We start from the raw sequence: 24,934 nt of genomic DNA on the forward strand, positions 1-24,934 counted from the left end.
GTACAAACATAAGTACATGCATTCTGTCTGTATTTTCAATGTCATGGAGATACGCAGTTCTACCAAAATAATCATAAGTGGTAATAATTTATTATTTTAATCTTCATTTATAGCCTGCCTTTCCCACCAAGAGTCAAGGCAGATTGTAAAATATGAAGAACAGCTGCATCCGGAAGGAAAGATCTCCAGTAAACAATGCAATAGAAGTAGGATTACAGAACTAGAAAGGAATGCAACAAAAATTGAGGGGGTTGCAAAGTAGAGAACATTGTAGTTAACAAGACAGGTTGTAAAGTCTTCCAGTAAATTACCTTGGGAGGTGGGTGAGTGAGAGATTTCTTAGGTTCACAACTGTTTCCAAAGCAAGTGGGCATTTTGGGCTTTTTGAATTTTTGAATTATTCTAAAATGGCCCTTTCTAAATTTTTGAATTATCTAAAATGGCCCTTCTTTCTAAATTAAAATATATATACCCTATTTATTTTATATTTAAATTGTTAAATTAGCAGATATATTAAATGGAAAAATGGTTTTATAAAGATTCTGAATTGTTGTGCAGACAAATACTCTATTAATTCTTCTGCAAACCTGTCCTTACATCCTCGTGTTTTAGAGACAGTTTTAATTGGAAGTATGTGAAAGGCATTGTTTTATCTTTTTGTAGTACTTAGGCTGCGGTCACACGTAACAGAAGCCACACAAGTGAGACGGAAAACAGCCGGAGTTTCCGGGCGCAATCTCACCAGCACATCTGGGAAGCGTAGCACTCCCGTGGCTCAACCGAGGCTTCCAGCCGAAACTGCGTGGCAAAAAACTAGTACCTTGGAGGTACTAGTTTCCGGAAACTGCGGGGCAAGGGCGGACGTCTGATCGCGTTTCCGGTGGCATCCGGCGCCCACCCATGTCCCCTTGCAAATAAGGTGTTTTTTTTTTGTCCAAGTCTCTGTGGATGCGCATGCGCACCCAACGGAGCATGCGCATTTGTCATGTACACAAAAATAAAAAACAGTTTGCCGCGGCGCGCGCTTCTTCGTTGTGCGCTGGCTTGTCTTGTGATCGGCACCTCTCCCTTGCCATGGAACCTCCACGGTACCTCCACAGGAGGTCTGATCACGTAACTGCGCAGTAGTTTGCCCCAGGGCAAACAGCCACGCTTCTCCTCTGCAGTTTCCTGCCCGTGTGACCGGGGCCTTAGAGATATAAGCACTTGCTTTAAAGAACAGAGAAATATAAAGTTAAGGCTGAACACATGTACATGAACACACTTGAAGCTGCTTTATACTGAATCAGACTATTGGTCCATCAAGGTTAATATTGTCTACTAAGACTGGCAGCAGCTCTCCAGGGTCTCAGGTGAAGGTCGTTCACAGTACCTGCTGCCTGGTCCTTTTAGCTGGAGATGCTGGGGATTGAACCTGGGACATTGTGCATTCAAAGTAGAGGCTCTTCCACTGAGCTACAGCCTCTCCCCCATAGGCCGTTCCTATACTTATTGCATGGAAGAATGGGGAAGAAACACTACTTTTCTACACCACCTTGTTAATGAGGATACAAATTGTCAAAACATATTAAGTTTTTAACTCAGAATAATAATCACAAGATCCAGTATCAAAGCAGAATAGTGGCTTTCATGGTGATTGAGGAAAATTGTGCTCATTTGTACCTAGGAATCTTATAGAATAAAGCTCTGCTTCTGAAAGATGACACAGCATTTGCTGAAAAGCTAATTTTTGGTCAAAACCTTTTAGTGCCAATTGCTATAAGATGATGTATAGATGGTATATGACACCAAAAAAGATAGCAAATATAAGTAGTAATATGTCAAACAAATGTTGGAAATGTAAAAAAGTAGAGGGTTCGCTCTACCATATGTGGTGGACTTGTGATAAAGCAAAAAACTTTTGGACTGAGGTCCATACAGAGATGGAGAAAATTATGAAATGTAAAATTAAGAAGGAGTTTGAAATGCTACTACTGGGACTTAAAATGGAAGAAGTCAACATTGCAAAACGAACTTTAATGTGGTATATGATTACAATTGCTAGAATGACATATGCTCAATGCTGGAAACAAGAAAGAACTCCACAAATTTGGGAGTGGTTAAAAAAGTTACTCTTTATGGTTGAAATGGACAAAATGACAAGAAAGCTTAAGAATCAAGAAGCGGAAGAATTCTTTGCAGACTGGAAAGACCTTAAAGAATATTTAGAGAAATATTGGGATGTGAAAAATAATCTATTTTGCTTTGATAATTATTGAAGATAGAAGGACATTTAGAATAAGTTTAAATATATAAGAACAAAAGTTAAAGGTTATGTTACCTGAAGAATTTTATTATTGAAGAAGGGAAAAAAAGAGGGGGAAAATATAAGAGTTGGACTGGAGGTTGGAGCACAGCGGGAAGTCAGAAGGGGGGGGGGATACTAGGAGACAAGGATATAAGATAGTTTGTAAGATGATGTATAGTTTGACATTGATATATCCTAATAAAATGTGTTTTTTTTTAAAAAAAACAAACCTTTTCGTGCCAGATGAGTTGTACAGAATGTGCTTTAGATCAAGAATATGCTTTGTAAGTACTTACCTCTATCAGTCTCACTGTGCCTTATCATAAAATGCATTGTCACCTTTCTGGGGAAAAGATGGAATTTGGAATTCTTCTGCTGCTGTAAGATCTTGGTTACAGTTTGACCTTTATAAAAATTCCTTTGGGAGTGTGTATCTTGATTTCCCGCTGTTTTACATACATGACACTTTGCCATATATGTGATGCAGTCTGATCTAATTGAGCCCCCCAGCCCCACATTCTTCCTACACTTGGCAATAAGGTATATTTGCTGGCACAGAACACTATAGATCTTATAAGTCCTTCAAGTTAGAAGGTCACAAAGGGATAAGAGAAAAGCAGAAAAATAGCAAAAGGTTCATACTGGAGAGGTTTATGTGGTGCTGGTTCCATTCATTGTTTCTTTGGCAGATTTGCTGGTGGGGGTGGAATAGGAGAGACATCCCCATGAACTAAAACTACAAATATAACCCAATTTTCAATCAAAGTGTAAGCTTTCGAGTTGTGCAGAACTCTCTGGCAGGCTTGCGTGGTACACTACTCATAAACATTCGGATTTGAGGTGAATCCTGCTTCTCCTGTTCGGGGCTTGGAAGAATTATGTAACACAAGGATAAAATACTGCAAACCTGTCCTTGGAGGCGTAATGGAAGCTTGCCTTTTCTTGTTTTAGAAATGTGCTTTTAATTAGAGGTACAAATAACAACTTGCCTAAAGAACTGGAGAGCTTAAACTAGCATTCTTGTTGTGTATGTGTATATAAGGGATGCCTGCTTTCTGGGATTTAGAATGAGTAGGCTAGAAGTTCACTGACTGACATAAATAGGACAAGGTTTTGTTTCTCACCATTTTTCATTGTTGTGGCTGAAGCATAATAATTGGGATAGGCAACTTCAAGATGAACAGCAGTATTTCATTTCCAATTAGCCACAGTCCTCTTTTGTGGATAGGTTTTTGACATATAATGAGAATTCAATAGTAACAAGAATGGAGTTTGTACAGCCTTGAAAACTTGTGCTGTTTTAATTCTGTAACTTTAATTTTGAACTTCAGTACCCATGAAGGGGATTCATGCATTTTTATCTCACCTGTCCTCCAAGGAGCTCATGGCAGCCTATATTTTTCTCACCGCCTCCATGTTATTCTCACAACAGCCCTGTGAGCTAGACTGGATGAGTCATTATCTCTCAGCCTTAATGTTAATCCTGTCAGTTTCATGGAAAGTAGGACTTTGAACCCAGATCTCCCTGGTCATAGGACAACATTCTATCCACTTTACCACAATGGATATAAATAGTTATTCTTTCCCAAGTGGGAAGTGGACACATAACAAATGATGTGGAAGAGCACATAGCAAATCCACTCTGGTTTCTCATCATACAAATCACTGCTGATATTCAATTTCTGACCTACTATATCTTTAAATTTAAAGAAAACATAAAATGCATTTTGTAGTGTTACCTGGGCACATTTTTGATGTTGTATAAAGAAGTCTAAGAGAGCAGTAGTAGTACAAAACAGGTATGCTATGGAATATTTTGATTACTAATGTTAGGCTGTTCAAAATAAAACATCTTTGCTTGATTTCATACATAGCACATTTTTCTGAATTCTATAATAAATATTCAGCTGCCTTGGGTATATGGATTGGCAAAAAAAAAAAAAAAAGATCAGTCCGGGCGCCCCCCCCCCCCCCGGTTCATCCAGGCCCTCCAATGAGTGAGGCTGTTTGCTCTTTGGGGGGAAATGCTCTTTTTTATATACATGTTTTTTTCCCTCCAGAGTGCTCTACAGCGGTGGTGACCACAAATAAGTGACCTTCAGTAAACGAGTATACTTGGAATTATACGAAGAATAATATGCTTAGAAGGTCTTGGTTCAAAGAACAATTCCAGTTTCCAAAATGAGAACAAGCTGTAAAATTTCCTTCAAGGATGCAAGGAAAGCATGTTTTCCTTTCTAATGTTTACTTTTATACAAGGCAAATTACTTGGTAGTCTTAATTACCAGTTAGTTTACAAAACAAGACTAGGCTTTAATGGCTCTATTATATGCTGCTAGGGCTGCATGTATTTCTGCAGTCTCCATAGATAGTTGAGGCCATCTGACCCCTATCTAGTTTAACAGTATAGGCTACTATGCTGCAAGAACTTTTCTATGCACCCTTGCATTTTTTTTTCTAGTTATCCGCTACTGGAACAGGCTGTGCTTCCTAAACTTGCATTCTGTTTCTGTTCCTTTGAAACCCACTTTCTTAGTGTCTCCCCCCCCCCCCCCCAAAAAAAAGTCCAGTGTAGTTCATGTCTTACTGCATCTAATGTTTGCTACTTGGCTGCTATGTTCTCACCAAATATTTTCAACAACTTTTATGGAACTATGTTGTGAATATGGAAACAGCTTATTACTTTGTCTCATACTTCTGATATGAAGGACCATAAAATATGAAAGGCTGATATTTGTTCAATTGTGTTCTCTTTCATTTCTTGCTGTTGTACTGAGGAAGGGGTCATTCATTTGAATATTGGTGACCATGAGTATGAACTGTATGAAGCCACTAATTTGTAGGACATTTTGTTCAAAATGTGCTGGACACTGCACGCTTGATTACAGAGAACATCTTTTGTTAAACAGAAAATCCTGCATAATTTCAAGAGGCCTCTCACCAATAGGAGTTTGATTATGAAATATTCTCAAAGATGGAGTTATATTACTCTTTAAGTCATTAAAAGAGTAATATAACCCCATCGTTGAGAAGTAGTAGTAACATTAATAATAAACATACGAAGCCAATACCTTAAACTAGCCAAGCACTTGGGATTGATGCTGTAATCTAGTTTCTGACATACAGGGCAATTTTAATGCTTTTTTCAGCATGATGATATCAACACACCTTTTCAGCATGATGATATCAACACACCAGTAGTCAAATGTATATGCATTTGTATTGACAAACGGAAGCAAATTGAGTTGATGCATTGTAAAGGGAACTGCAACTCTAAAATTAATAGTGTAATCATTGTCCTCTTCCAGGGATATAATGATAACGTATTTTGAACCTTCCATCTCCTTTGAGGGACTGTGTAATGAAGTTCGAGACATGTGCGCTTTTGATGATGAACAGCTTTTCACCATGAAATGGATTGATGAAGAAGGTAAGTTAATACAAGGCAGAATTACTTCATGAAATACTGTTAATTCCACACAATACTTTTGCTTCTCTTGTTAGTACTGAAGTGGTAAGCATTCTGTTTCCTCTGTATCTTCTGGTTATTTGTGAAGTTATGGAAGTAAGATTTATAACACAGAGCAGCAGTTCTCAAACTTGAGCAACGTTGAACCCCCAGTTTGTTTTTTAAAAATGTACAGACCCTCCAGCACCATGCTACGTCCTTTTTTTCAAAGGGCATATGCAAAGTCACATATACCCCCATGGGGCCTTCTCTCCTCTTGCATTCTCAAAATAATACCATGAAACCATTATTAGCAACGCTTGAAAAGCAGGTTTAAGAAAAATATGTTTTGCAACCTCTGTGCAAGAAAGGAAGGCTGGCAAAGGGGTGGGGGCTCTTGAAACTAACATGAGTAGTTTGAAACTGACAACAGTGTTTCCAAGGCTGGAAAATTTTGCCAGCTATTGCTTTGAAGGTAAACATTTTGTTTGAGGGGAGGCAGTCTGTCTGGGAATGGATCCATCCACAAGCCAGCAGGAACCTCCACAAATAGCTTGAAAGTTTGTGCTGGTTGATCTGCTGCAAACTTCACTTCATGAATCACAAACTGCCCAAAATTTGTCATGAATTTCAGTTCATGAGCCGGTTTGTGCCCATCCCTACATGTGAAAGCTAGGTGATTGCAGGTAACAATGACTCTGTTAGCTTTTACCCTTCAAAAGAAGGGGAAACTGATTCCATCTCCATCCATTGAGGTGGAGAGTCCTTGCCACCATTTTGAGAGAACTCTGTTTACAAGTCAGCAAGATCAGTATGAGAGACTTGACCACTTTCTGTAAAAAGGGCTTGCGGACAAAATCATACCGCAGTTGAACAAACTTGTGTATAGGGAATTGAATATTATCATTGTATGCTTAAATTGCATTATGTGTCACAGAGGCCAGAATTCCAGTTTTTTGTTAGTTTGGTTTTTTACTGGACATGTAATTCCAAATGCTTCTGTAGTTTAACATTTCCAGATTTAGATGACAAATGAATTTTAAAAAAACCCAACAACAGATACTTTGCCTAACTTTGGCAGAAGTCTTTGGTTTTTCTGTCTGGCATTTATGCTTGACTCTGTGCTATTGTTTCAGTTTTGACAAATGCTTTCTGTTCTAGCAGTTGCCTGTAACTTCTAAAGCCAAATATTGTTACATGTAGTAGAAAAGTTGCCTTTTGTGCCAGCTAGTAAGTCAGAGTTATCCCAAGCAGCTGTTGATGTGTCAAAGTTTAGTAGTTGTTGGTTTTTTTCCAGGGAAGGAGAAGGGTTTATAAGAATCATTTATTGATTAAAATGTTTATACCCTGCCTTTCTTGGTAGTGTAATTTGACCATGGCAACAGATGCAAATAAAGTTACTGGATTGGAAAACCATGAGACAAGTTCTCTGTCTGCCATTACTAATGGTTCACTGGTATTTTTAATATTGGTTCAGAATATCAAATTGGTGTGAAAATCAGATTACATGATGACAGCACTACTTTTAGATTTCTTTTATTTTTTATAGGATTACGTACTTTGGGTGATAAGCAAAATATTGGTGTAGCTTTCTGATTGCAAACTGGTGAATTCTGATGTTAGGATGGGAAAGCACTTGGTAAACTGAGTTCTTGGACCCCCTTGTGTACACACACATGTGAATCAGGTTTCAGACTGCAGTCATTACTTTAATGTATCTGGTTTTCTTTCTGGCTATCAGAGAATATTCATTATTTTAAACAGTGGTTAATTATATACTTTTTAAAAAGTATCTTATGACACCTGAAGAATCAACACATTTACTGAAGCAAACTTTTAGCCTGTGATACTTATGCTTCAATAAGTAAATTGGTCCATAATGTGTTTTTGCTGCAACAGGTGAGCTACCACCATCACCTTGCCACAAACGAAAGAAGATATGTGCCAGGCTAGAATTGCTCAAGAGGATATGTTGCCCATTGTTGTTGGATGGTGGGAATGCCTTTAGTGTAGATCTTGGTTAAATGATGTTGTCCTCAGTGGGGGTTTTTACATCAAGTTGCCGCTGACTCATGGCAACCCTATAGGGCTTTCAAGGCAGACATTCAGAGGTGGTTCGCCATTAGCTGCCTCTGTGTAGCAACCTTAAAATTCCTTGGTGGTTTCCTATCCAAGTATTAACCAGGGCTGATTCTGAGATCTGATGAGATCGGATGGAGGAGAATGGTATTTAAGATCTGATTGCTCCTCTTGCTGCTTTTCTGCTGAGAGGAAGGATCTTGTGGAGATGACGGTGGGGTAGAGCAGACAGTTTTTCATTTTTACTTTGACACACCTAGAAGCATTGTTACAGAAAGTAAACACCCATTCCAGCGTTCTACTAAGCAGAAGGATTATAGGTACTAAATCTCCTCAGGCATGCTGAGGAGGACCTGCCTATTTTTCTTTTGTATTTTTGGAACTTGTACTATGGTTGTTTTGTGTTTGCCTGCAGAAAAACTGGTTTGTGTTCTTAATGTATCTGAATCAAAACACACTACTTTTTATTGTATGGAGTTTATTTCTGTTGGTCGGTTTATCTGTGTTAGCTGGCCTCGTCATTACTTGGTGTAGATCTTTAATTGTCGGCCACTCAAATCTGGATACAGTGAAAAGGAAGGAATTCTGTCTTAATTTAGGAATTACTACTTCTAATGACTGGAGATATTAAATTAAACTTTGATTATAAAAACCTATATTTACAGAAATAATGGGGGGCTCTTATCAGAAGGTAAATTTTGAGGATAACTTCATATGGTAAATCTAAGTTTTGCCATTGGATGTATTCTCAATAGAGAGTTGCAGCTAATTGACTATCCATTGAGTGTACTAATGGTACCCATATAATGTAATACTAATATGATGAGCATAGAATATTCTTGGCATTCAGCCACTGTTTTTGGCAGTCAGCCACTGTTCCAGAAGACTGAAGAATAGCAAACATTATACCAATTTTTAAAAAGAGGGTCCAGAGGGGAACCAGGAAATTACAGGCCAGTTAGCCTAACATCTGTCCCAGGGAAATTAGCAGAAACTGTAATCAAACAGAATTAGTAGGCACATAGAAGCAGGAACACAACCTGCTGAGTGAAAATCAGCATGGCTTCTGCAAAGGGAAGTCCTGCCTCACCAGCCTTGGGGACTGTGAGTAAACATGTGGGTAATGGTGACTCAGTAGACATACTCGGATTTTCAATAGCCATTTGGTAAGGTTCCTCATCAAAGATTCCTGAGTAAGCTTAGCAGTCATGGGTTAAGAGTACCTGTCCAGCAGGGCACTTCTTATGTTCATTCACTTTTTTCTAGTATTTTTTTATTTATATCTTTTCTCCCTGATTGGGATCCAAAGCAGCTTATCACATCGTTCTTCCCTCTTCTACTCTACCCTCACAACAACGACCATATGAGGTAGATTAGGCTGAGAAATTGTGACAGGTCCAAGGTTAACCAGTGAGCTTTCGTTGCAGAGCGGGGATCTGAACCCACTTCAAGTCCTAGTCTGACATTCTAACTGATACACTGGCTCTTTTGCAAGTGTTGTCCAGCATTTTAACAAGACATGTAAAAATTGTAACATGTGAAAATCTATTGGTTTCTTTCTGGACTATATCTGGGTATGAGAGTAATTGCAGGCAAAGCTATTAATGTATCAAGTAGACTAGCTGATAACAAGCATGGGGGGGAGGCTGAGTGATACAATTAGAATTGCAACTTTGGCTGTTAGCTTTTCAAGAGTTCTACCTCTGCCTTAGTTCAGTAGATCTAGGCATGTGTGCGCTCACTTGGCCATGTCTGTGCTGAGAATCTGTTGGCTTGTGAGTATTTAGCACACTGAATAATGAAAGTTGACAGCAGGTAAGTAAGAGCTTCTTATGTATTTGTCTTTTGTTCGCACCATGTAGTGGTGGTGTGATGTAAAGGCCTCAAAAACATGGTGAGTACCTCAAAAGTTACCATAGGTTTTGCTTTGTGATTAATGTGGCTGGCAGCTTGTCCTGTACTCTTTATGTATAATTTCCAGGGCCAGCTCCAAGTTCCAGTAGGCCCTGAACAACAGAATATAAACCTTGGTACCAACCTTTCCTCATCTCGCCACTCCTCTTCACCACCTTGGCTCCACCCTTTGTCCTCTAGTCACACCCTTTGTACCTACAGAAGACTGAACAGGCCAGTGGGAAGCAAGAATCTCCCTTCCCCATCTTCAGCTGAGCAGCAGCTGTAACTAGGATGGAGCAGGCAAGCTGGAGGAAGTGACCCACTTTCTTCCTGGTTCATCACTGGGCAGCCAACTCTGTCCTCCTCAAGATTAAGGGGAATGGAAGGAGAATGGTGCAGGCTGGTGGGAAGCAGCAATCCCCCTGCCCCAGTCCTCAGTGGAGCAGCAGCCACAAGGAGAGGCGACCAGGCCAATGGGAAGTGGTAATCTACTTCTCCCCTACTGCTGCATCCTCCTTGTGGCTGCTGCTCTGCTAAAGATGGGGCATAAAAACCAGGGTTGTTGCTAACTTGCACCTGTCAAAAATGGCAGTGCTCAGTGCTGGTGGTGGCAGTTGTGGTCCCCCAGGCAGCCCCTGGGAACTGACAGGTGTCTTGCCTCACTGACTGCTGACGCTAGCCCTGACCATTGTTTTTAAGACCTGGTTGGACAGTTGTTAGAAATTACATGTACCTTCTGTCTACTGGTGCAAGAATCTTGCTGGAGTGTTTAATTAGTATGCTTGGGACTAATGAGCACAGTCAGGAGTGTGCAGGTCCTTGTTGTGCAACTGTGGCTTATCTTTGCAGTCCTTCCACGCTTGACAGCTAAGTAAGAGACCTACAGTTCCTCTTTGCTAGCTAATGGACTCTTGTTTGGAGTGTTTTCATGTTAAGGTAGGAAGCTTTTGTTGCCTAACATACCAAATGAAAATTTACCTTGCAAGGTATCCTGATGCCTAATAACCAGATGAGAGGAGGGTCCTTGCTGGCAAGACCTGGATTACAAAAGAATGAGAATGCATTATGCGGTTGTTTCTTTTCCTGTAGCTCTGCATGACTACAGTGCAGTGGGCTGCCTTTAGAAAAAAGAGCTTTTGGGGCTTCCTGCATTTCTGCTGGAGGAGCTAAAATTAGCTATTTTGCCACCAATGTTTGAAGTGTCTGTCATAGAAGGTATCTAGAATCTGAGATGAAGATGTATTTTCTTCTGTAATTAAATTTTTCTTGTAAATTGGCACACTGTTTATCCACTGCATGTGGGAATGTTGCTGTGTTGACAGATTCTGTGTGCCAGGCTTAAGTCAAAATATTTTTTAAATAAACAGTTCATAAGTTTCCTTGTTTAGCTTGGAAGGCATTTAGGTTGTCTGTACATAGTGAGATTAAGTTTTCTGAGCTGGCAGAAATCAAGATCTGTAAAGAGGATTTAACAGCTTCCAATGTCATGGAAGGAAGCTTAAAATAATTTCAATATCAAAGCCAGGTAAGAACCATATACAAATGATTGAGCAATGATTTTAAAATATGGTGATCAATTATTACAAGATGATCAGATAAAATCATGACTAAGGGATTTATTAGTAGAAGGCCATTGACTGATGTAATATGGTATTTAAATGAGGGTATCAAGAGCTTTCATTTAAGGGGTAGATCTAAAGATTGGGTTTCTCTTATATATGATACCCCCTCAGTAAACAGAAATATTTCAAAAAAAATGTTACTCAGGAGGCACTTAACAATATTATCCTTTCATGTCTTTTGTGGTTTTTGTTTGTTTTGTTTATGTACATATCCCTTTGAGCTAAATCAGTTAATCTTGAATTCTGGGAAAAATTAATTTAAAACATATATTTGGGATGATAACCCTTCCCCCAAGGTAGCACTGAAAACACTGGTGTGCCTTCATAATAGAGGTAGTCTGTGGTACCTGATAATTTTATATTACAGAGAAGTTAAACTGGCAGATACAAAGGAATGCTTTATAGAGGATGAAGATACGCTTATCATGGAATCCTCATTGGGAAAAGCCCTAAACTGGAAAGACCTGATTTGGTTCCAGCAAAGTGGGTTAGAGGGGAATAATAAGTTAGAGGCAATTAAACTTCTCCTTTTTCTGTTTTTTTCCTTTCAAATAAGGAAATGAATTATAGCATTCCTGAAAAAGCATAATTGTCTGAGATCAAAAACTGTTTTTGAATATAGGAACAACTCAGTTTCTAACAGTGACACTTCAAGTTTGTCCACTGTTAAGTTAGTCTTAACTCGGTTTGCAGCAGCTGCTAAAATATTGGAAGAAAAAGTTGACCCCCCCCCCAAAAAAAAAAGATTAGCTCAATCTTGTTTAGAATGTAATTTAATTAGCTTAATATAGTTTGGTGTAGTGGTTAAATATGCAGACTCTAATCTGGGAGAACTGGGTTTGATTCCCCACTCCTCCGTTTGCATCTGCTGGGTGACCTTGGGCAAGCCATAGTTCTGGCACAGGTGTTCTTGAAAAAGAGCAGCTTCTGTCAGAGCTCTCTCAGCCCCATCTACCTCACAGGGTGTCTGTTGTGGGGAGGGGAAGGGAAAGGAGTTTGTAAGCCCCTCTGAGACTCCCTTGGGTAGTGAAGGGCAGGGTATAAATCCAATCTCCTCCACCACCACCACCACCAGTGGAGAAATAATTTGCAGTGTACAAACAAGTTCTGTGAATGTTGAACAATTTTTGTTATGTATAGGAATGGAGGAAGGAGACAAAACATATTCTTTTGCTTTATATGAATTGTTATAAATGGGTGTTTTATTATCTTTTAGCTGTTAAGGCATTATGTAATATAATCTTTGCAGTTCAGTCTTACATAAATACATGAAACTGCTTTACACTGAAACAGACCCTTGGTCTATCAAAGTCAGTATTGTCTACTCAGGCAAACAGTGGCTCTCCAGGGTCTCAGGCAAAGGTCTTTTACATCACTTACTACCAGATCTTTTAACTGGAGATTCCAGGGATTGAACCTGGGACCTTCTGCATGCCAAGCAGATGCTCTAACACGGAGCCACAGCCCCTCCCTTAAAAGCCTGAGACCCACTTTCAGTATAAAGCAGCTTCATGTGTTTACATGTGGGACCTGACCTGAATCAGACCATCACAGTCAGTATTGTCTATGCAGACTTGGCAGCAGCGCTCCAAGGTCTCAGGCTGAGGTCTTTCACATCACCTGCTACCTGATCCTTTTAACTGGAGATGCCAGGGATTGAACCGGGGACCTTCTTTGTGCCAAGTAGATCCTCTAGCACTGAGCTACACCCCCTCCTGTAAATAAGAGGTTTTTACTTGCTGTGAAGTTAAGAGTAGCTTGACCAAAACTTGGTTGTATACTTTGAAATAACTTTTAAATTTTTGTTAAACCTTTAAAAATGTTTTATGTGTTTATTTTCTCTTTAGGGGACCCATGTACTGTCTCTTCTCAGCTTGAGCTAGAAGAAGCTTTTCGGTTGTATGAGCTGAATAAAGATTCTGAACTTCAAATACATGGTACAGTATCACTTATGTTAATAACCAAGGTGCAGTTTACCTTTCCTTTAGTCTGAATGTATCTAAACTCTAAAATGAGACTATTCAGTTCTTCCCTGTGTATTTTAAATGTTCTTTACCTTATGTAAAGATTGAGGAAGTAGTGTGAATGTGCCTTTGCTCAATTTAGCTATGGTAGGGTTCATTTTGTACCTTATACTTAACTGCTTACTCTGTTACCATACACAGTTTTTTGAGAGGGGATATACAGAAACACTTGTAATAATACCAGATTTTATTCGAATCCGTATTTATTATAGTTCAGGAGAAGGTTATTTGCATATTTCCTCCCTCTGTTGACTACTAATACATCATTCTGCAGTCCTGTGGATTGGATAAAACTGCAGTTGGGCATTCTTGAGCCTGGCAAGCAAGATCTTCCCATACGTGAGGGCAAGCATTTGCCGTGGCCCCAGAGGCCTTTCAAATGTTGTACAAGAGGGCAGGAGGATGGTATTTTCTTCAGCACAGCACAGCCATGGAGCATGGGGCTTTTCCTGGTGTTAGCACTACTATGAGCAATGTAAGCCGTCCGTGTGCATGAACGCACAGGTTGCTGCATTCTGCTTTTTCAATGTTGTAGTTTATAGGATTGTTCTTTTTATTCTTGTAGAGATGGCATATTGGGGAAATACTGTTTGCAATCCAAACAGCTAGAAACCTGACACTTGTAGAATTAAGCTTTTATTCTTTCTAAAGTGGAGATTTAATAAAAACTGAGCTACACATGATCATTGGCTCATTTTAATGTGCTGTGAAAAAAGATGCTCAAGTTAATGTGCTTGTAAGAAATAATTTAATTTTAGGTATATATTTACAAATGTGAGCAAAGCCTTAGTGTTCTCAAAAAGCCTTGTCTTTGTAACTTTCTGTTATGCTCCGATGTTCCTGTTTCCTAAAATGGAATTCAGATTTTAATCCATCATAGTGGGAGAGCTGACAGGAGATATTTGGAAAAAATACAGATTAGGTCACATAAGTGCAATGACAATCTAAATTGTCCCATTAGGAATTGCAGCTCAAAGACAACTGCAAGTGTATGGCAGGATATGGCTGAGATGTCTTTACACTACAAGATCTCTCCTTTGCCCTGTCTATCTGCCTTTGGGACTATGGTCCTGAACAGCATGACTCTATTTTTCTTGACGTGTGTTTTATGCTGTATTGTATATCTTGTCCCATCTGCTTGAAATAAGTTTATCTGGTATGACTATCTTTCCTATAGTTTTTCCCTGTGTACCAGAAAGGCCTGGAATGCCATGTCCAGGAGAAGACAGTAAGTAAAGTCACTTAATTTGGATACATGTTTTTATGTATGAGATCAGAAGTAGAATATATACTTAAAATGAAACACGTTTCTTAAATTTTGTCTATTCTACTGATTAATTTAGAACAGCTATGATACTTTCCCACCCCTGCCATCCCACATAGTTTATCATTGTGGACTCTAAGATAACCATTTTTTTAAGGAATTTTTTCAATTGGCTCAACTGGAATAAGTCTGCATATGGTGGCACTGGTAATATCTTGAGGTTATGCATTGCTTAAAGTTATGTATTTTTCTGTGCTGTTCTGTGCATTATTGAATAGAAAAGGAATTGGCAAAATAAACCCCATCAATGAACAAAGTTAATTTGAATGCATAGGCCCTTAACTGGAATTAAACTCAAACCAGTATGGATCAGTGAATATCTTTCCTTCCAGTATTCAGTTTGCCTAGCCATTAGAGGCTGAGACATTTGCTACCTTGCCTAATTTTGTGCATACTCCTTTGTGGAAGTGTATTTTAGTTATGATTTTGTGTAAAGTGCTGAATATACACAGCGTTAACAATTTTTAAGATCTAGCAATGGCTACCAAATCTAAATCTATTCAGATATTACTGGTTTGCATAATTCTTAAGATCTTGCAAAGGCAGGCTAAGTTTGATACTGAAAGATAAAGCATGACATCCAGTCTGTACTTTTTGCACAATAATTTTCCTTTTGGGTTGACTCTCCCCCCCAGAGTCTATTTATCGCCGTGGAGCACGGCGATGGCGAAAACTCTATTGTGCAAATGGTCATACTTTCCAAGCCAAGCGATTCAACAGGGTAAGTTTTTATATACCAGCCTTTTCATGTACAGCCACAGCAGCAAAAAGTCTTATGGCGCTTTAAGAATCCTCTAAGGTGGCGTAAGCTTTTGAGTCAGCACTCACTTCATCTTAAGAAGTGAGCTCTAACTCGTGAAAGTTTATACCACAACACATTTGCAAGTCTTTAATGCTTCAAAAGATTTTCTTTGCTTTGGCTGCAGCAGACTAACATGGCTATTCATCTGGAATTTTCCTTCTGTAGTTGCCCTTTTGGAATATCACCTTTTAAAAATGGACTTTGTCCTTCTATGGTGTCAAATAAACTGGTTCCTTTATACAGGAACTGATAATAAGAAATCAGGCTTTTAATCTATGAAGCTTACTTTGTCGGTTTCCAGCTTGATCAGTGTTTGTTTTTAATGTAATAACACCTTATCTGAAGGACCTTACTTCTGATAATCCTGAGTTTTTCATCTAAATGTACTCTAAACAGAGAAGAAAAATATGCATAAAAACTCTCTTCAGCCACTGGCTTGGTCACATATACATGTAATCTGCTTGAACATGAGCCCCGTCACATTTTGGTAACCTTTAAAAGAACTTGGTAAGGCAAAAGCCAAGTATCTTGCTTAAAAATGGGAGCTAGAGCTAGTCTGTGATCATCAGGAGACATTAAATGTGGCGGCTGCATCATTCTCTTCCTTCCCTGGCCCCTGCCCTGGTTGCTAGAAATCTTGATAAGGGAAATGGAACTCTTCCTGTGATGGGTTGCGATGGGAACCACTTCTTGGGGTTGTAATAGTTTGAGAACTAAAGATCTAGTTAACTGTTAATCTGTGATCACTTGTCTGTTTTTCAGAGAGCTCACTGTGCCATCTGCACTGATCGGATATGGGGATTGGGACGTCAGGGATATAAATGCATCAACTGTAAACTACTTGTTCACAAAAAATGTCACAAACTTGTCAGCATAGAATGTGGCCGACATGCAATACCACCAGTAAGTGATACTGATGGCTGTAATTCCTCTGAAAGCCGTGTTTTATACATAATTAAGACCAATGGTGGCTCACTTCAGGTTTTGATGTCTAATGCCTTGCTGCCTCATTAGAAAATAACACCACATCTTGTTCTCTAATGGAAATGTGTCTATTTTCCTAGCTGTGGCACAAATATAATACTATAATGTTCTGCGTGGTTTTGCTAAATATTTGTAGCAGCTGACTGAAGGATCCAAATGAAGGATATGTGGTCTGTAGATTTCATAACAAACCAGGTTGTCTGATTTAAGAAATAGCTTCTCCATTGTGAACATTCTCCATTATGAACTTTCAATAGTACCCTCCAGAAGCAGAAAACATGGTTAGGATCTGAGCTGTAATTACTTTCAGAAAGCTGGAAATTGTGACCTTACCTTTTGACTCTTGCAGGATCCTCTAATGTCAATGGATCAGTCAGCCGTGCATCACGATAACATAGAACCTGGTAAGCTCAGAACTTTGAAAGGGCCAGATGTTAACATCAGTTAAAATGTCTTCTGCTTTACTACTTGCAGGAGCATTTTGAACCATTTTTTGTAATTCCCATTAAAGTTAAAATTTCGGTTCTCATTTTGGTGGCTAAAATAGTGACTATTTCCTTATGTTCTCAATTTACACTTATCTGGGGAACAGATTGTTTAATTACACTGCAGATGTACAGGATTGGATTGGATTCAGTGCTTCCGTAAATAGAGTGATGTTCTCAGGAGCAATGTTCATTGATGCCCCTCTCCTCCCCCCTCTTGGTGCTGTTTGAATTTTGGGACCCTCCAGAGCAGTGTGACATGGGGGGGTGGAGCGGGATATGTCAAGATGTAGGGCCTTGGCAAGAATTACACTCTTCCCACTTACTGAGCACCTGCTTTTCTGGGCATGCAAAGCACTGCAGGGAAGGGAGCCAATAAAAATCTCTTCCATGAACTTGCTCTGTTTCACAGAAGCATTGGATCCAACCCGTAATGCTTGAAAAGCTGCGAAGGAGGGACAGAGTCATACTTTCCCATTAATATGGGAGCTTGAAGAGAAGCTTAAAGAAGGTGACCTCATTCATATTTTGATAATATTGAGGAACACATAGAACGCCCTAGCAGATGTGCTCTTTGTATCCTATCAGCCTGCAGTTCTATTCATCCATGAAAACATAGTCATCAAGCACTTGCAAAAAGAATCCTTTTAATTTTATCTTCTTACAGATTTGTTTCCTTTTCTTTTGTGTTATTTAAACTCTTAGTGATACCATATAATCCTTCAAGTCATGAAAGTTTGGACCATGTTGGTGAAGAAAAGGAGGTATACTAACTTTTTTCTATGCTTGGACCCAACCAAATTAATATATTTCCATTTTTTAATAAACTTTCATGTAACTTTACTATAATGTTCTGCTCTAACAGTATTTATTCACAACTTTTGGTAGTATCTGTCTGAAAGGATTAATACTTTAAACTGCCTGGAAACTGTTTCTTATATGTATCCATCTACCTACAGGCAACAAGCATTCGAGAAAGCGGCAAAGTATCTTCCAGTCTCGGTCTGCAAGATTTTGATCTACTTCGAGTTATAGGAAGAGGAAGTTATGCAAAAGTTCTTCTTGTTCGGTTAAAGAAGACGGAACGCATTTATGCCATGAAAGTGGTGAAAAAAGAACTGGTCAATGATGATGAGGTGAACAATATTTGGGTTATTGCAAAATTTACAAGTCCTTAGTTATCTGAGTGATAGTTCTGTTATCTGCCTCTCTTTTCCGACTGGCACTCAAGTAGTCCTTCATTCCAGGACTCATGGAATATCCTCAAAGCTTATGCTGTTTTTCATGAGATGGAGGAGTCTTTTGTTGAACATGCAGTATTACCTCTTTCTGCATGCCTGGGGAGTGCACACACCCCTGTTGAGTTTGCAAGTAGCCTTTTGTGCTGCTTTTATGATCATAATGTGCAGGGGGGTGGTTAGCTGCTTCACTTTTAAGAGTAGTGAAGGAATTCATCTGGAGCCAAATGCTTTCCTATGCTTTATCTTGCTGGTTTTAGAAATGGATGTGGCTTTTCCTTTTCAGGATAATTGTACACTTAGTCTTGGGGATGTTAGCCCTGTCTGCATATTCGAAATTGTGTCGCTGCTTATCTCCTGTTGAGTTTAAACTGGGTCATCTTAATATATGGAGCCCTTCCTGCAACAGGTTTACTGGCAAGTACCAAAGGTATTGCAGAGAAATCTGACTCTGTATGTTTTCTCTAATAGGATATTGATTGGGTTCAGACAGAAAAACATGTCTTTGAGCAGGCTTCAAATCATCCTTTCCTTGTTGGCCTTCATTCTTGTTTCCAGACAGAAAGCAGGTAATCATGCAGTGAGGTATTGCATTATTTTTATTGTAAGGTTCTTTCATACCTTATCATAATATTTCTCTAACATAAGACATAATTAGTGGGTTCTATAAAGAGGATCCAAGGAAGATCAGTAAACAACATGTTATCACTGTTGAAAAATGTGGCGGATCAGTTTAGCCCAAACAAAAAACAAAGGGGAATAGTGAAAATGTTCTGAAAACATGTATTCCTGAGATTGTAAGAGTGATGGGGATGGGTAGAAAGCAATCCTAAAGTCAAATAGGATGCCTTCATTATAATTCCGTATTTCCCTTTTCAGGCTGTTTTTTGTTATAGAGTATGTAAATGGAGGAGATCTCATGTTTCACATGCAGCGGCAGAGGAAATTGCCAGAAGAACATGCCAGGTATGTCCGTGTCTATTTTGAGGTCTGGTTTTGTACAGTTCTGAGACAGCAAAGTTTTTTTTGATACATGCAGTTTCTCCTTTTAACTTCAAAATGTTTCGTCAGCCAGCTTCTTGAAATGAAGTGATTGCTGATAGTCTCCAGTTAAACTAATAACCAAATCTGATTTCAGTTTCGGCACTTGCAGAATTGCCACCATTAGTATGAGATGACTTTTTCAGATTTAACTTCACACGTTTCACTAGTCTCTCACAAGAATTCTGTAGTTTCTTACGATCATCTTTTTAAACAGGTCCTCCACAGTCTTACATTCAAGTACATGGCAATATACTCCTAAAGAGCTGCTTTCTACATGTCCCTCCCTAAACTTCGCTGCTGTTACACCCACATCTGTGCCTCTGTTCCCTGCCCATGGGTTGACAGATTTCCTAAGCTGAAGTATGCCAGGGTCTTCATATCGACACTGTAGTTACATTATGCAGGCTGGCTCTTGCCTTTCCTCCTGTGGTATGCGGATTGCTGCTGTCACTTCCTTCTTCTGACTGCTTCCTTGGCTTGCTTTTTTCCAACATGGTTGAGAGAGAAGACTTTGGGAAGATGAACTTCCCTGATCATTATTTGCATACATACATTTTTTGATACCCATTTTCTCAAATCTTCCTAGTCTTAGCATTCAAGCTCAACAGTGGTATTTTGAACACCACTATTCGTTTGATTGGGTCATAACCAATACCACTAGGAGACTGATAATTTAGGCATTTAATTTTTTCCCTATCATAACAAAAAGAATAATTAATACTTGTTGCAGTTAGGGTGAATCAGTGCTAGACATTATTGGGGTGCAGCTAGAGGTGATGGTCAGGTTATTGTCAGTGATTGTGATCAAATGCTTTTAGTGTTCAAGGTGGTTTATAAACATTCCTTTTACAGGAGTTCAGTGGGGTGTGGGGGGGGTGGAGAGCAGCTTTCCAAAGGCTATATAGTGAGTCTGTGGCATAAAGGAAACTTGAACAAGGTATTGTAGGATCACTTCTTATTCTATTAGCCCCTTCTCTGTGCCTCTTTCAGAGTGTGCTTGTCAAGACTTTGCTTTCTCAAAGACATAGAACTTGAATTGCTTTTTTTGCTATGGAGTAAAGGAATGGTGCAGAGAGAGAAAGAGCTTGCAAGAGAGACACCTTAACAAATAACACGAGGAAAGTAGTATACATATTGCCCAAGAAATGTAGAAGCCTGGATTCTAGGCTTCAGTAGAAGTCTTGGAATGACTAGTAAGTTTAGAAGGGGAGAACAGCTTCATGAAGTTTGACCCTAATGGACCTTTTTAATGCTTTCCTTCTAGGTTTTATTCAGCAGAAATTAGTTTAGCATTAAACTATCTTCATGAACGAGGGATAATTTATCGGGACTTGAAGCTGGACAATGTGTTGCTGGATTCTGAAGGACACATCAAGCTGACTGATTATGGCATGTGCAAGGTAAGAGGCAAAATCCCTGAACATCTCAAAGTGTAGCTATTCATAACTCACGTACCTTATAATTTCCTCATTCTGCTCTCCAAAACCCCTTGAGAGCCCCCCCCCAACCCTTCTCCTTTTGCATTCAATAGTTAAAGTGCAGGGGTGATGTATTCTCAGTCTTGTATGCACTGGATAGAATTATGAGCTTCTGTTCCATAAGCATTCTTTGAATGAATTTATTATGGCTGTAATATACCAAAGGATACGCCATTTTGACATGCACTGAGTTACAGTGATAACTGAGGTAACTACTGACTGTCACCTTTTCAAACATTTCAGTTTTTTTCACCCTAGAATTAACATTCCAAATTCTGAGCTCGTTGAATTTTTTCCAGTCATGAATTTGTGCAGTTTTACACATATGGGCCATAGTGTCTGAATCAATGATGGAAGGTAAAGGAAGAAGGGCTGTGGCCAGAAAGAGAAGCGGCAGAAGACTCATATTTAGACTTGAACATGCAGCAACTTGTATGGGTTTAATAACATACAAGTTTTCACACAAAGTCACTAGAAGGTGAAAGTGCAAAGAGTAATGGCATGTGGAATGAACTGTACCCCTTCCTTTCCTATATAAAAACTACCACATTCATAGAGTCTGGAGAATAGCATACATTCAAATGTCATACAGTGCTGCTTGAAACCATTGATCTAACTTCTCTAGGAACTAGAAGAAACCTTTGAACGATAAGATTTTCTCTCTCTGTCTCCCCCTCCCCTTTCATTTTAAAAGGAAGGATTAAGGCCTGGAGATACAACCAGCACTTTCTGTGGCACTCCCAACTATATAGCTCCTGAGATTTTGCGTGGAGAAGATTATGGTAAATCTTGCTGCTTCCGGCAATACCATTATTGCACAGAACATGAGCAGCTAATATTCAAAATAATTTGGATTTCAACCTTGTGTTTTGCTGCCCTGTGACATTTCATGGTCAGTGAACAGAGTTCCTTATGGAAATCTCATTCTCGTGACAGTGACCAAAGAAAACCAGCTAGATCAGAGTCCACTAGCACCTTATAGACCAACGGGGGTTTTCGGGTATATATTTTCAAGAGTCTGTACTCCCTTCGTTGGATACCAAAGAAAACCATGTACTCTTAAAGCAGATTCTTAGGTCCAGGTCTTCTTCTAAGCAGTTGTGTAGTTGTACCTCTCCGATGGCTCCATCGTGCCCAAGAGTCAATATGAGAACCCCCAGCAGTTTTCAGGATTCAGACTTGTGCAACACAGGAAGCAACTGGGGATATGCATTCAGACATTAATCAAAATCTGAATCGAAAATGCTCCCATTAATTTTTTCCCCATCATGCTACTTACATTAGTGAAAGTAACATTTGGCCCTGGCTGTTCTACTGCAAGATCATCTAGTTTAGAGTTTAAAATGGACAGAGTGAGAGAGAGAGATTACTCAGCATGTATATTTACCAAAGACTGCATGTGCATTACCATTTAATACATCTTGCAGGAGAATAAGTAGTGGGGCTAGATTATATAAGAAGGAGGCAACCACTTCACTACTATACTGTCTGTACAGGCAGTTTCAGCAACACTTTCATGATCACTGTGGTCCCATATTCACAAAGTGCAGATGAGAGAGTAGACCTCGTATGGGATGTACCACCTCAAGGAGGGATGATTCCCATGATTTTGAGCATTTCTCCATATACATAGAAAACCTGCCATGTCGAGATCAGGCGCAGAAGTTCTAGTCAAGTCTGCTGACATGCTAGATTGCTTGGTGCAAGAGAGTTTTGTGTATATGAGGGCATTCAGTCATCTGAACCTCCAGCTGGGCTCTAAGTGAAAAGGCCCAAATAACAGGTTTATCATCTCACGTACTTGTTTGTGAGAGCTAGATCTATGTTTCAAATGATTTGTGGATCACTATAGGGAATTAGGAAGCCACTTCACCATTTTTGTTGTTCAGTCGCACAGTCTACTCCGACTCTACAAAAATTCTCTTGAAGCAGCTTCAGCTCTGTAGAGTGATCTGAATACATGAGGTACAAACAGAATGAGGATCTCTCACCTTTGTTTGCCCAGACAGGCATTAGTAATATTTAGGATATCTCTTAAAGAATGATAATCCATTAGTATTAAATGCTGACACTAAATTCTATTCCATTTTATCTTAAATTGTAGGATTTAGTGTGGATTGGTGGGCTCTGGGTGTGCTGATGTTTGAAATGATGGCAGGCAGGTCGCCCTTTGATATCGTTGGGAGCTCTGATAACCCTGATCAGAACACAGAAGACTATCTTTTCCAAGGTTAGTGTGGAACATCGTATGGCAGAATTCTGACCTAGTTCTGTTAGCCCATCCTCGCTGAATGATCTTGTGTATCAACTGCAGGAAATGGAAAGATAGCAGTTGAACAGCATTTATAGTGGAGGAATACTTGCCTCTTGACAGAGAAGATTATTTACATTGTACCTCATGTTTACTGAATGTATAGTATAGAAGAAGTCTAAAATAACATATTTTGAAGGTGGTTGTATGGAGTTAAACTTGTTTTCTGTGGGTTGAATCCAGTGACTCTTCTGTAAAGTCTTAATCAGTCATTGGAACCAGCTCATGTATGTTAATTTTAAGAAGTCTTTGATTTGGTGTGTGTAAAAATTAAAAAGACAAATTATTGGAATTTAAATGCTTTAAATTTTTCTCCTAGTTATTTTAAACCATTATACCATTATTATTACCCTAGTTATTTTGGAGAAGCAAATTCGTATCCCTCGATCTCTTTCTGTGAAAGCAGCAAGTGTTCTAAAAAGCTTCCTTAACAAGGTAAGAAGTTGTGCCATATTTTGGTCAACAATTTGTTGCCAAATCCCCATTTTACAGATATGAAACTGACATAACAAAATTAGGTAGAAACTAACAGGCTAATAGCCCGATCCAGTGATTTCTGTGGGTTTAGATTGGAATAACTCTGCATAGAATTGTGTTGTCTAACATGTTTGGGAAAGAATATCATGAGCTCTTGCTATACTTATTTACAATATTTAAATGTCTGCCTTGTTCCTGAGCAAATAAGATGGCTTTTTTTCAGCCCAACGTTACACATACAAACTTGTACACTCTTCATCAGGATCTACTCCAAAATACTCATGCATAGGATTTTGTAGCCTTCACTTTCAGATATTTCATTAGCTTGTGAGTCTCAGTGCATCCTGACTGAGTCTTTGTTCATTGCACCTTATCCATTTTGCCTTTGCCCTTTTAATCTAAATTAAATATTAACATAAACAGTATGAATATTAACTTGAACATGACCATTAAAGCTGCAGTATAAACTCTGCATAAATTTTTCCTGTAATAATAATAATGTAGTATTGGCAGTATGATGGGGTAATATTTATGTAGCACTTTCAGTTCAAAGAACTTCATGTACATTATCACAGTACTCCTTGAAAGAGCCCTGTAATGTAGGCCAATATGATCCCCAGATTGGAGGTGAAGGGCTGAGTTTAAGAGAATGTAGCTTACCCACAGCTGCCTAGTGAGGTTGTGGTGAAGATGAGATTTGAACTGGCAACTTCTTAGATCAGATTCTATATACTGAAATGTTTGACCTTGTTTAGCCGGTACATCCTTGTCAGATGCAGCCATCCATCACTCTCAGGAAATGAAAGGACAGCAGTTAAGTGACAATTTCTACTACAGAATAACTTGCCTCCTTGTGAATAAAACGACATATGCTGTGCCTCATGTTCACTGAATGTAACCTCTTGTTCACTGTGTTGTACCAGCTCCACCAGTGAAGGGCTAGGTGAAGGTCCTGACTTCACTGAGACCATACTTTTTCAAGATTATTGTGGTTGGGGTACACCAAGATCACCATGGTAAAATGGTTTCTCTGTGGATGTTGTAACATGTCTTTTAATGTTAACAATCAAACAATTAAAACAAGACTTTACTTCCAGAGAGAACTATCATAATGCCCCTGTATAAATCAATGGTACGTCCTCATTCGGAGTACTGTGTACAGTTCTGGTCACCACACCTCAAAAAGGATATTATAGCATTGGAAAAAGTGCAGAAAAGGGCAACTAGAATGATAAAAGTGTCCTATGAAGAAAGGTTAAAGCGCTTGGGGCTCTTTAGCTTGGAGAAACGACGGCTGAGGGGTGACATGATCGAGGTTTATAAGATTATGCATGGGATAGAGCAGGTAGAGAAAGAAGTACTTTTCTCCCTTTCTCACAATACAAGAACTCGTGGGCACTCCATGAAATTGCTGAGCGGTCAGGTTAGAACAGAT

General features: G+C 39.1%; 1 protein-coding gene across 1 annotated transcript in view; it reads left to right on the plus strand.

The window, feature by feature from the left end:
• Positions 1 to 24,934, plus strand: part of PRKCI (protein kinase C, iota) — a 42,979-nt gene that overhangs the window by 14,121 nt on the left and 3,924 nt on the right. The window contains exons 2-15 of the mRNA XM_015411584.1: positions 5,596 to 5,717; positions 13,180 to 13,269; positions 14,534 to 14,584; positions 15,316 to 15,401; positions 16,245 to 16,385; positions 16,816 to 16,870; positions 17,657 to 17,715; positions 17,911 to 18,087; positions 18,661 to 18,758; positions 19,069 to 19,155; positions 20,498 to 20,633; positions 21,406 to 21,493; positions 22,816 to 22,941; positions 23,378 to 23,457. Coding sequence (XP_015267070.1) covers positions 5,596 to 5,717; positions 13,180 to 13,269; positions 14,534 to 14,584; positions 15,316 to 15,401; positions 16,245 to 16,385; positions 16,816 to 16,870; positions 17,657 to 17,715; positions 17,911 to 18,087; positions 18,661 to 18,758; positions 19,069 to 19,155; positions 20,498 to 20,633; positions 21,406 to 21,493; positions 22,816 to 22,941; positions 23,378 to 23,457 — 1,396 coding nt within the window. The remainder of the gene's footprint in view (positions 1 to 5,595; positions 5,718 to 13,179; positions 13,270 to 14,533; positions 14,585 to 15,315; positions 15,402 to 16,244; positions 16,386 to 16,815; positions 16,871 to 17,656; positions 17,716 to 17,910; positions 18,088 to 18,660; positions 18,759 to 19,068; positions 19,156 to 20,497; positions 20,634 to 21,405; positions 21,494 to 22,815; positions 22,942 to 23,377; positions 23,458 to 24,934) is intronic.

This window comes from Gekko japonicus, unplaced genomic scaffold (assembly GCF_001447785.1).
Source record: "Gekko japonicus isolate JY-2015 unplaced genomic scaffold, Gekko_japonicus_V1.1 scaffold11, whole genome shotgun sequence".
NCBI classification, from domain to species: Eukaryota; Metazoa; Chordata; class Lepidosauria; order Squamata; family Gekkonidae; genus Gekko; species Gekko japonicus.